Source organism: Oncorhynchus kisutch, linkage group LG19 (assembly GCF_002021735.2).
Source record: "Oncorhynchus kisutch isolate 150728-3 linkage group LG19, Okis_V2, whole genome shotgun sequence".
Lineage (NCBI taxonomy): Eukaryota > Metazoa > Chordata > Actinopteri > Salmoniformes > Salmonidae > Oncorhynchus > Oncorhynchus kisutch.
This window is the reverse complement of record NC_034192.2, coordinates 15,821,850-15,833,449: the sequence shown is the minus strand read 5'-3', so window position 1 is coordinate 15,833,449 and position 11,600 is coordinate 15,821,850. Positions and strand designations below refer to the sequence as shown.

The window sequence follows — 11,600 nt, the reverse complement described above, 5'->3', positions numbered from 1 at the left end:
TTTTAAGAGTTTGTTTGTCTGGTTGTGTTTGTGTTAATGATTTTTGTTAAGACATCCAATAAATGGTGATCGTGGTTGAAATAAAACACTGTCCACCACTGTTATAAAAGTGCATCGTAATACAATATAAATCTTTATTTACCTTAGATATGTTACAATAAATCAACATTTTGAGTATTTCATCAAGGAGTAGATTCAATAAACCCTATTCGCCCTGAACTCACATTTTTCAATCAAGTGTTGGGGAACCTTAGATGGTTTATTGAATCCACCCCAAGACCCCCCAAGGAGATACAAAAATAAAAGTGCTAAACTCATTTTTTTCTTCATTTCTTTTTCATGCATTGCTATTTTTAGACTGCAGCTTTGGTAAGCTAATATATGCCATCATCAGACGGGTTCGGTCAATATTCAGAATGAAATGTACATGATTCATTACGGTCTTAAACAGGGTGCGATTTGTGGGGGAGAGGCGAGAGAGAGCGAGAGAGAGGTGGATAGGAGGAAGAGAGGAAGAAAGAGCAGGAGAAAATAAACCCCTTTTTGGCTCTCATGGTGTGCTAAGGGGTGTTCCCATATGAATAAGAAATAAAATGGCCAACAATACCACCACAAACCCTATACAAATCACACACTGATTATGATAACAATAATACTATGGAGTTTGAAAAAGTTCTCTTGACATTAGGACCTTCCTGGTATGAAGCAGTGGAGGTAAGGGGTGGTCAGGTGTTGGCTGTTGGGGATGGGCTCCTGATGGACTGAGACCAGCGTCACAGTTTATGCTGTGGAGACCTCAGTCTTGGAGGCTGAAACTGAAGTCTCTTCAATCTGCTTTCCGAACACAGTCTCCATGATGCAGGCGTTAAACTGAGGGAGAAGTAGATAGACTTATATGACAAGACAATGAACATGATACGGTTGTGTGTCCTGTTCTGACTCACCTCTGATGTGCCTCATTTCTGAGTGTTTGTCAATGACTGAGTGTGTGTGTGTGTGCCACTATGTTGGTGTATATCTATGCATTTCGGGGGTTATAGACTCACCTGTTTGTTCATGAAGGCGTAAATAAGAGGATTGTATACACAGGAGCTTTTAGAGAAGAAAGCAGGGATGGTCACCAGGCGGTAGTCTTTGTTCTCGCTAGTTGTGTAGGCAAAGTACAAGCCTGCCAGGGCGTAGGGGCCGTAACACAGAATGAAGGAGCACACCATCACAATCACCATCCTGGATACTTCCTTCTCTGCCTTCTGGGTGGAAGCTGACTCAGCCTGCGCGGCTGCCACCTACACACACACACGCGCACACTGGTCACATGTGGGTTCCAAATCATGACTTTACTCTACTTTGTTTTGTTCTTCTTTTTTTTACCCAGAAAGCATTGTACTCACAGCCCGTAGTGCTCCCAGCAGCTGGGAGTAGGAGAAGAAGATGATGGACATGGGCATGAGGAAACAGGTAACAATAAGGAATTTGGTGTAGCTGGCACAGTGGTACTCCTCGTTGTTTGTGTACCAGTCAGGTCCACAGGAGCAGCCCAGACCCTCAGGGATATACCTGTAAAACAAACCCAAGTTACTTCTACTAAAGCCCCACACATTGTCTCTCTGCAGGGTTTCCTCCTTGCCTATATCAATCAGTGACTTATCTAACTTGAAAAGCAGCGAGCGATGCAAACGTTGAAGCCAATTAGTGACATTAATTGCTGCTCAGAACCTTACACGTACAGCAAAACATATACATGTACTTTTAACAAATTTGAGGATAATTACCATTTTCCCCATTCCATGTGTGTGCAATGTAAACCAAATAGCCTAATAGTAGCCAAATACAAAGAGTATTTATTCATCCAGACTATAACACAGTACAAGATCAAAGTGTTTGTGGATCAGTACCTGCTCCAGCCGAAGAACGGTGGGGTGGCACATCCGATCCCCATGACCCAGGTGAAGCCAACAGCCGCCAGAGCCTGGTTGTTGTCAAATTTGAAGGTGCCGAAGGGTTTGCAGATGACCACATATCTCTCAAATGCAAGGACAGCCAGGGACCAAGCTGACACCAACCCTGAGGAAGAGAGAAGAAGCCATCCACATGTTAGGAGATATCAAAGACATCGAACACAAGAACGAGTTTGCATGCAAACAATCTGAAGAGTAAAAAATGAATCGTTAAAGTACATTTTTGTTGTTGTTGTTCTTATGATGATGTTTGAATTTACCTGCTATTGAACCCATGCAAGCTTCCATTGCACACAAGGTGTAACCCAGGAAGTAGTATCCTCTCGCGCTAGAAACAAACACTTGACTCACAGAAAACGTCACAAAGATGAAACCTGCTAACGAGACGTTGACCAGGATGTAGTTCAGCGGTTGTCTCAGCTTCTTGTACTTCACTGTCACCACGAGAATGATAAAGTTTAGAGGTGTTCCAGCAAAGAACACAAAGCCCATGAAAGCAGTCTGTAGGTAGAAAGCCCATATTGGTGCCAGGTGATACTGCGGCCCCTCAAATGGGCTGACCTTAGAGATGTTCTCGTACAGATGGAAGTCCTTTCCCATCTTGGCTCCTCTCTGACTCAGACCACTACTTGTCCGTCCCTTAGATGTGAACTATGATGCTGAAAGGCTCCCTTTTATATGACCATAAACCACTTATAAACCTCTTATAAATGATGTCAGGAACAAGCTTCTCCGACAAGATCAGGAAGATCCGCAGGTGGATGAATAAACTTTCGGATTAAGCTGCCCCCGTGACCATGACCTGCCAGAAGAGACCTTACTTTGTTGGGCGCAGTAATCCATCTTAAAGAGCCAGTGAGAAAGAATACAATTTAGAAGAAGAAGAATTGAACTTATAGCAATTCTTTGTTGGTGGGAACAGTACTTGGATAGAAAGCATTGCCGTACTTCTGGAGTTTGTAATGTATATCAATGATTTAAGCGAGGCTGTGTTGGCTGCTCTTATGAGGTGGTAACTGCCTTATCCAGTTCCTATTTTAATCTCTGATGGACATTAACCTTCCTCCAAACATAACCTAAGGGGGGAAGGGGATGTGGTGAACAGTGGTAGAAAGAAGAAGCTGACCGGGCAGTGGCACTCACCTCCACAATGTTTGGAAACTCCACTTTAGCAATTAATTATTGTTAAGTGCTAATCCATCAACCAAGGAATGAATTCATTATAGGGTCTAAGCAAACATCGAGAGCCGACATAGAGAGCCTTGCTCTTGTTGTATACCTGTCTGCAGTGCAGGGAAGCTCTAGCACACTGAGCACTGGGAAAGACTGTTTACATTTCAATGCCTTTTTCAATCGTACAAGTCACACTGTGAAATTAGAACGTCTCAGAACACCATGATTGTGTAATGAAACCCTGAAAAGTAGTGCACCTAAGCTGAGGTCTGGTGTTTGGAGGGTGTTTTAACGTAAACCCAATGTAAAGTGTTGTAGTACACCACGTGTTTTGAACCCAAAATGAAGTACTCTGAAACGCCTAAAGTGGTTGTTCAACCTTAATATTGGTGTTTTTAAGAGAGTGATGCGCAACAAAAAAAAACATGTTGGATTTTCAGTGCATGTAAAAGGCAGCACGGTGTTTCTCATACAATCAATGGTTTAGAAATGGACATGGGTTATAGCTTATATATTGATTGATGATAAGGGACTAGAAATCATATTTTTTTGTGTGGAATTCCATCTTTATTTTTTCAATGCTTTATTTAGGCATGTTTTTGAAACAGGAGGGGCAGTAAGATTGTACATTTCGTTGGAATTTTATCCACTCAAGAACATAATTTTTTTTTATGCAAGTCATGCAGAGTCCATGGTCTAGCAGTAACACACTAAGACACCCCTCTCCCCACCGAAGACTGTTTCTCACACCTATCTGTATCCCCTCTGTCATTTCATACCTGTCTCAATAAAGTGTAAAAAAATACCCCCAAAATATATACAGTATATATTTAATTATGCAGTCGTTTAAATGATTTGTTAATTTAATTTGACCAAAATAATGTAAGATTAAATACAATCTAATGTGTTGCTCAAAATGTATGTATCTTTCATGAGGATTACCAAAGAGAGAGAACATTTAGTGACTGAACTCATTGGAAGTGGTTTTAATCAGCTTGCATTTTCTATCTTGCCACTTGACTATGATTGTGGGTAATTCAACATTTTTTGACTTCATAATTATTTCACACAATGTTGTATACAAGTTTGATGAAAGAAAAGTATATTTTCATATTAATATTTAGCTTGTTGTGCCATGAGGTGTAATGGATCGAATATCATGATTGTTAATGGAAGAGGCAAGTGCAGAATTCTCAATTCTTGCTGTTCAATCTCCAGTTACTAATGGTGATGTGAACACTGTGCCTGACAATGCCTGCCAAAATGGCAAATGATTAAATACATAAAACAATGTTAACTGTTCAAATTCTCCAGATGAAGTGGTCTAATTTTGCACTGGGCAGGAACTCAAAACACCAAAATGATGTTTTACAACCTTATTCGGTAGGACTGTCAGTTTCTAGCAAGGTGTTGCTTTACTCTTAATTAAGTGGTGTTACAATACACCGTGTCATGTTTCAAAACATTTCAATATGATGTGTTTCAATAAAGTTTTGTCTCCTTCAAGTTGGTGGCAGCTCAGTTGCCACTATTTTGGGTATTGCAAAGCGCTTAATTTGAACAGTGCACATTCAGATCTAAATGAACCTACTGGTATCAAGATGTAGCTAGCATGGAACAAAAAAAGAGTGCCATATAATGAACAGCAGGTAGGTTAGAGGGGTGGGACAGCAACCTGAGGGTTGCCAGTTTGAATCCCCAATTCGTACCAAAAAATATGGCCTTTGAGCAAGGCATTTGACCCTTAAACTGCTCCTTGGTTTTGACATGGGACAGAGATTACGGTTTATAATTCTAGACCTTGAACGGGTGAAAACAGAAAGCTTACGGACTAGCCAGCAGCAAGCCAATTAGAGCACCATCGGCCCCCAATACACCCCACCCCCTCATCCATTCCTCCCTCCCTCCCTTGAAAGGGTGTCTAGAACGTTTCTGAGAGTTGATCAGGTGAATTCTGATCAACATACCTCACTAACAAATAATATGTTTTCACTACTATGATTCTTCTCTGTGCAAGGACATGGATATTCAGAACGTTTTGTCTATTTTTCCTCTTCACGATATTGCTGCATATATTGTCAGGGATGGCAGCCGCAGACATTTGATCTGCAAAGTGTCTCAGGCTACTATTTTTCAGTTACTGTTTTTTTTTTTTTACCGATAACTCATGAGAGTGTGTTGCATATTGGTGTGTCTGCATTTATTTTGTCATTATGTTCTCAAGCTAGTTGAGAACAAGTTCTCATTTACAATTGCGACCTGGCCAAGATAAAGCAAAGCAGTGCGACAGAAACAACCACACAGTTAGTGTTGAGTTACACATGGAATAAACAAGCGTACAGTCAATAACACAACAGAACAAAAGAAAGTCTATATACAGTGTTTGCAAATGGCGTGAGGAAGTAAGGCAATAAATAGGCCATTGTAGCGACACCATCCCACTATGTAATGATGGAAAAGTTTCCCACATCTTATTGGTTTACTTGATTAACTGTATGCTATAGTAGTTGAAGTTATTACAGCTAGTGTTAGCTACTGTTAGTTTTGTTGTCAGTGGCCCTTCCCCTGAGCTTCATCACATGTGAAACCTTTCTGCCATCCGCCTACTGCCTGTTGCCTGCCATGCATATTAGATTACATGACATTGGGGTCTTAAAATGCCACAATACAGGGATGAGCCTTAATCTGGAAACAAGATTTACCTGAGATGTACCTGGCCAATCCTTCAAATCTCTACAAACTGCAGGGATGTAACATGGGATTAGGATCAAACTACAGGATCATCCCTTTAGCCCCAGATTGTTGGGTCAAATGACTAATTTGAGGAAGGATCAAGGGTGGGTTTACTGGTAAATCTCCCTACTCCTCCTCACCGTGCCCCCTGTTCTCCTTTTTATACACTTGCACACAGTCAGCCAATCCTCTTTCCCTTGGAACCTTTCCAAGGAACCTTCTCCTCCTCCATCCTCCTCCTCCGCCCGCCTCTCTCGTGTCTTTTCAGATCAGTGCTACTCTCGTTAAGTTTGAGGCAGTAGGGACCAGCTAGCTTGATCTAGTTTTGAGCTAGTTTTTGCTTGAAAACCAGAGCTTCTCCCAATTTACCAGCAGAAATAAAAGGTATGCTTTTTTCATTTCCAGTATTTTTGTATGGGTGAGTAGGCTTGTTTAACAGGCTGTATTTCAGTTTAGCATTTGGGTAGGTTGTTTAATTTGAGGTATATGGGTCAGTTTAAGATTTTAACTTGATGGAGAAATCTCAGTCGACAATACTTATTTGACCGAGATTAGATCTTTGGAAAAATGTATATGTATAACTTTTAGCATTAAAAAGTATTTTATATAGTGTGACACTATTGACAAGCAAAGCTGTGTTTGTACTGTACAGCAAACCGAAGCCCATGCATTGTGATGACCCTTACCTCGAAGATTTTGTTCCTCAAACTAGGGGAAGATGAAGGACCACTACAGTCCTTCAAGATACATGGCGAAGAAATGATGGAGAGCGAGTGAGAGAACGGGTGCAAGATAAATATCATCCCCAGACTCAGGGTTGTATCATAACCAACCTGTATGGTTTAGAAGTATGGGTATGATACGACCTGGGTTTGGCGGTGGTCTGCTGCTGCCTTCAAACAGAGGATGCTAACACCAATGGCTCTCCAAAACTGATTATTTGGGGTGTGTTTTCTTCCCTTTTACTTTTACTGTAAAATTACTTAAAATGACACTCTTGACTTTTGTATTTTGCGAAGTGATCCACAAAATAAACTGAATGGAACGACCCTTGTACTTCTGTCCACTCTGCCCTTGTGAGACCATGGCCAATAGAAATGCATCCATTTGAAAACCCTTAGATTAGCAGCTGTGGGGGTTGGTGACACCAGTGGGATCTACCCGGTACAACCAGAAGAGGACTGGCTGCCCCTTGGAGTCTGGTTCCTCTCTAGGTGTCTTTATAAGTTCCTGCCTTCTAGGGAGTTTTTCCGAGCCACTGTGCTTCTGCCTCTGCTTTACTTGCTGTTTAGGGTTTTAGCCTGGATATCTGTAAAGCACTTTTTGACAACTGCTGATTTAAAAAGGGATTCATGAAATAAATGTAATCTTGTGAGGGTGGAGTAACAGCATAATGATCTCTAAGGGGTTATTAACCACACCCTCTTGGTGTGCAAGGCAAGCTAAATCAAGTTCACCTAAGAGTTGCTCTTTTAAAATATAGGGATGCTTTAATCAAAGCTTTCACACACAGGCTTCTACACCCATAGTAAATGTAAAACAACATAAACATCCTTATAGAGCAAGTAACAATGAACAAACATGAGATACACTATATACAAAAGTATGTGGACAGCCCTTCAAATGAGTGAATTCAGCTATTTCAGCCACACCCGTTGCTGACAGGTGTATAAAATCGAGTACACAGCTATGCAATCTCCATAGACAAACATTGTCAGTAGAATGGCCTTACTGAAGAGCTTAGTGACTTTCAATGTGGCATCATCATAGGATGCCACCTTTCCAACAAGTCAGTTCGTAAAAATGTTGTCCTGCTAGAGCTGCTGTCAACTGTAGTGGTGTAAAGCTCGCCGAGCAGTAGGTGGGATGGAGCAGTAGGTGGGATGGAGCAGTAGGTGGGATGGAACAGTAGGTGGGATGGAGCAGTAGGTGGGATGGAGCAGTAGGTGGGATGGAACAGTAGGTGGGATGGAGCAGTAGGTGGGATGGAGCAGTAGGTGGGATGTATCCTTCCCCATAGTTCTCACCACTCGTTTATCACTACAAAGCTAGCAGTTCCATCCCCCCGAGATTAGAGGGACCTTGACGGGACTCCCTTTCATGGAATAATCAGACCTCTTTTGCGCCCCTCCGGTAGATCTCGACTATCCCCACCAGAACTCTTACGTTCGCCAGAACTCTTACGTTCGCAGCCTAATATATATTTTGACCAGGTTTCTTCTTAGGTCTCAATATTAGCTAGTTTAAATCGGCAGTGGCCACAGATGCCTAGGGCCATTACGGACCCCCCTCCCAAAACTCTTACGTTCGATTTGGATCTATATCCAATTCCTGCCTTCCATTTGCACAGAATACTTGGTTCCCTTTAAAACATTTTTCTCCACACAAAACTCTAAAGACAGGTCACCAGACATAAACCCCTTTGGATATTTCAGTGTCTAACACCTAGAGTACATTCAAATCCTTTAATGCAATCATACAGATATTATCCCCTGTATCCGTGAATAAAGAGGACTGACCTTATTATTGCAGCTGATGTTTCAATGTTGGTTGGATCTCGTCACCGTTTCTGTCGCATACCAGTTCGCCACCGGCCTGTAAAGAACCCTCAGAAAGGGGCCAGGTCTTTAATCTACGGATATTTCATCCGCCCGTGCACGGTTTCGGTGTCTCCCTGGACCGACAGAAGCAGGTATTGAGATCCGGCTCGAAAGGACCAAGCTGTCACGGGAATTTTCAATCCCAATGATAATAACTAACAATCAATTAAGCTTTCACCAATTCCCGAGGTTTGTAAGACCCTGGGTTTAATAATTATTATGCAAAGACTCAGTTTATGCAAAAGGTATGGTCCTTTATTCACGAGAACGTTCTAAAGTTTTAAAAAATGCAAAGACATGTAATTTTATAACTCTCCTTCCCCCTATCTACTACTACGCACATACCGACACACAAAAAGTAGGGGGATTACACATACACAGATACACAAACAGTAGGGGGAATACACACACACAGATACACAAACAGTAGGGGGAATACACACACACAGATACACAAACAGTAGGGGGATTACACACACACAGATACACAAACAGTAGGGGGATTACACACACACAGATACACAAACAGTAGGGGGATTACACACACACAGATACACAAACAGTAGGGGGATTACAAACACACAGATACACAAACAGTAGGGGGATTACACACACACAGATACACAAACAGTAGGGGGATTACACACACACAGATACACAAACAGTAGGGGGATTACACACACACAGATACACAAACAGTAGGGGGAATACACACACACAGATACACAAACAGTAGGGGGATTACACACACACAGATACACAAACAGTAGGGGGATTACACACACACAGATACACAAACAGTAGGGGGATTACACACACACAGATACACAAACAGTAGGGGGATTACACACACACAGATACACAAACAGTAGGGGGAATACACACAAACAGACACAAAGAGTAGGTGGGATGTATCCTTCACCATAGTTCTCACCACTCCTTTATCACTACAAAGCTAGCAGTTCCATCCCCCCGAGATTAGAGGGACCTTGATGGGACTCCCTTTCCTGCCGTAAGTTTCTCAGAGTTCTAACCAGGTCAGGTCATGAATAGTTTAATTGTTTTCTGTGTTTTCTTAGTCACACACACACACATTTCTACTTGTCTGACCAAATCTTATTGGACTTAAGTTTATCATTCTAATTCATTATATCTGTTACATAATCTTAGAATTACGTTTCAGGGTGGAATAGTTTAGTCATGACCTTAAACATCTAAATTCCCTCATCAGGAAGGCCCTTTCCTGTTTCAGCATGACAATTCACCCCGTGTATAAAGCGAGGTCCATACATAAATGGATTGTCGAGAACTTGACTGGCCTGCACCTCAACCCTATCGAACACCTCTGGGATGAATTGGGACACTAAGTGCGAACCAGGCCTAGTCACCCAATAGCCGTGCCCAACCTCACTAATGCTCTTGTGGCTGAATGGAAGCAAGTCCCCACAGCAATGTTCCAACATCAAGTAGAAAGACTTACCAGAAGAGTTAAGGCTGTTATAGGAGCAAAGGGAAGACCATCTCCATATTAATGGCCTTGATTTTGGAATGAAATGTTCGATGAGCATGTGTCCACATACTGTTGATCATGTAGTGTACTTACACCCATGAAGCATGCCTATAGTGCCAGGTGTTTTTCTAACCATGTGACCTGACCAGGAAAAACTTGGGGTCCAATGTTTCCTTTGCATCAGGTTACTCTCCTGCAGTGCAACTATTGACAACTGTTTGGAGGAAGCAAATCTGTAATGAGCCACATTTAAACGTGTTAACCCTCATAAGGCTACTGGCCCAGACGGCATCCCTAGCCACGGCCTCAGAGCATGCGCAGACCAGCTGGCTGGTGTGTTTATGGACATATTTAATCACTCCCTATCCCAGTCTGTTGTCCCCATATGCTTCAAGATGGCTAGCATTGGTCCTGTACCCAAGAAGGCAAAGATAACTTAACTAAATGACTACAGCCCCGTATCACTCACTTCTGTCATCATGAAGTGCTTTGAGAGGCTAGTCAAGGATCATATCACCACCACCTTACCGGCCACCCTAGACCCACTTCAGTTTGCAGACTGCCCCAACAGGTCCATAGATGACGGAATTGCCATCGCACTGCACACTGCCCTATCCCATCTGGACAAAAAATAATACCCATGTAAGAATGCTGTTCATTGACTACAGCTCAGCATTCAACACCATAGTACCCTCCAAGCTCATCATCAAGCTGGAGGGCCTGGGTCTCAACCCCTCTCTGTGCAACTGGGTCCTGGACTTCCTGACGGAACGCCCCCAGGTGGTGAAGGTAGGAAACAACATCTCCACTTTTCTGACCCTCAACACTGGGGCCCCACAGGGGTGTGTGCTCAGCCCTCTCTTCTGTACTCCCTGTTCACCCATGACTGCGTGGCCATGCACGCCTCCAACTCAATCATCAAGTTTGCAGACGACACAACAGTAGTGGGCTTGATCACCAACAACAACGAGACAGCCTACAGGGAGGAGGTGAGGGCACTCGGAGTGTGGTGTCGGGAAAACAACCTCACACTCAACGTCAGCAAAACAAAGGAGATGATGGTGGACTTCAGGAAACAGCAGAGGGAGCACCCCCCTATCCACATCGAAGGGACAGCAGTGGAGAAGATGAAAAGTTTTAAGTTCCTGGGTGTACACATCACAGACAAACTGAAATGGTCCACCAACACAGACAGTGTGGTGAATTAGGCTCAACGGCTCCTCTTCAACCTCAGGAGGCTGAAGAAATTTGGCTTGTCATCCAAAATCCTGACAAACTTTTACAGATGCACAATCAAGAGCATCCTGTCAGGCTGTATCACAGCCTGGTACGGTAACTGCACCGCCCTCAACCGCAAGGCCAACCAGAGGGAGGTTTGGTCTGCACAACGCATCACCGGGGGCAAACTACCTGCCCTCCATGACACTTACAGTACCCGATGTCACAGGAAGGCCAAAAGATCATCAAGGACAACAACCACCCGAGCCACTGCCTGTTCACCCCACTATCATCCAGAAGGCGAGGTCAGAACAGGTGCATCAAAGCTGTGACCGAGAGATTGAGAAACAGCTTCTATCTCAAGGCCACCAGACTGCTAAACAGCAATCACTAACTCAGAGAGGCTAC

The 11,600-nt window shown here is 43.0% G+C and overlaps 1 protein-coding gene across 1 annotated transcript; it reads right to left on the bottom strand.

Annotated features, from left to right (window-relative positions):
• Positions 1 to 12: 12 nt before the first annotated feature.
• On the bottom strand, positions 13 to 2,615 carry LOC109864364 (putative violet-sensitive opsin). Its single transcript, XM_020452099.2, has 5 exons — positions 2,219 to 2,615; positions 1,896 to 2,064; positions 1,392 to 1,557; positions 1,047 to 1,286; positions 13 to 870 (listed from the first exon to the last, which is right to left on the bottom strand). Exons 1-5 carry the CDS (start codon positions 2,556 to 2,558, stop codon positions 781 to 783), a joined length of 1,005 nt encoding a protein of 334 aa, XP_020307688.1. The 5' UTR covers positions 2,559 to 2,615; the 3' UTR covers positions 13 to 780.
• Between the last annotated feature and the right edge of the window lie 8,985 nt (positions 2,616 to 11,600).

What these genes read in the sequence shown, in the direction of transcription:
- LOC109864364 (XM_020452099.2), bottom strand. Translation starts at nt 2,558, where the DNA reads ATGGGAAAGGACTTCCATCTGTACGAGAACATCTCTAAGGTCAGCCCA. An exon ending in TTGCATGGGTTCAATAGCAG is followed by an intron (nt 2,065 to 2,218) that starts GTAAATTCAAAC and finishes TCTCTTCCTCAG; the next exon opens with GGTTGGTGTCAGCTTGGTCC. An exon ending in TGCTGGGAGCACTACGGGCT is followed by an intron (nt 1,287 to 1,391) that starts GTGAGTACAATG and finishes GTGTGTGTGTAG; the next exon opens with GTGGCAGCCGCGCAGGCTGA.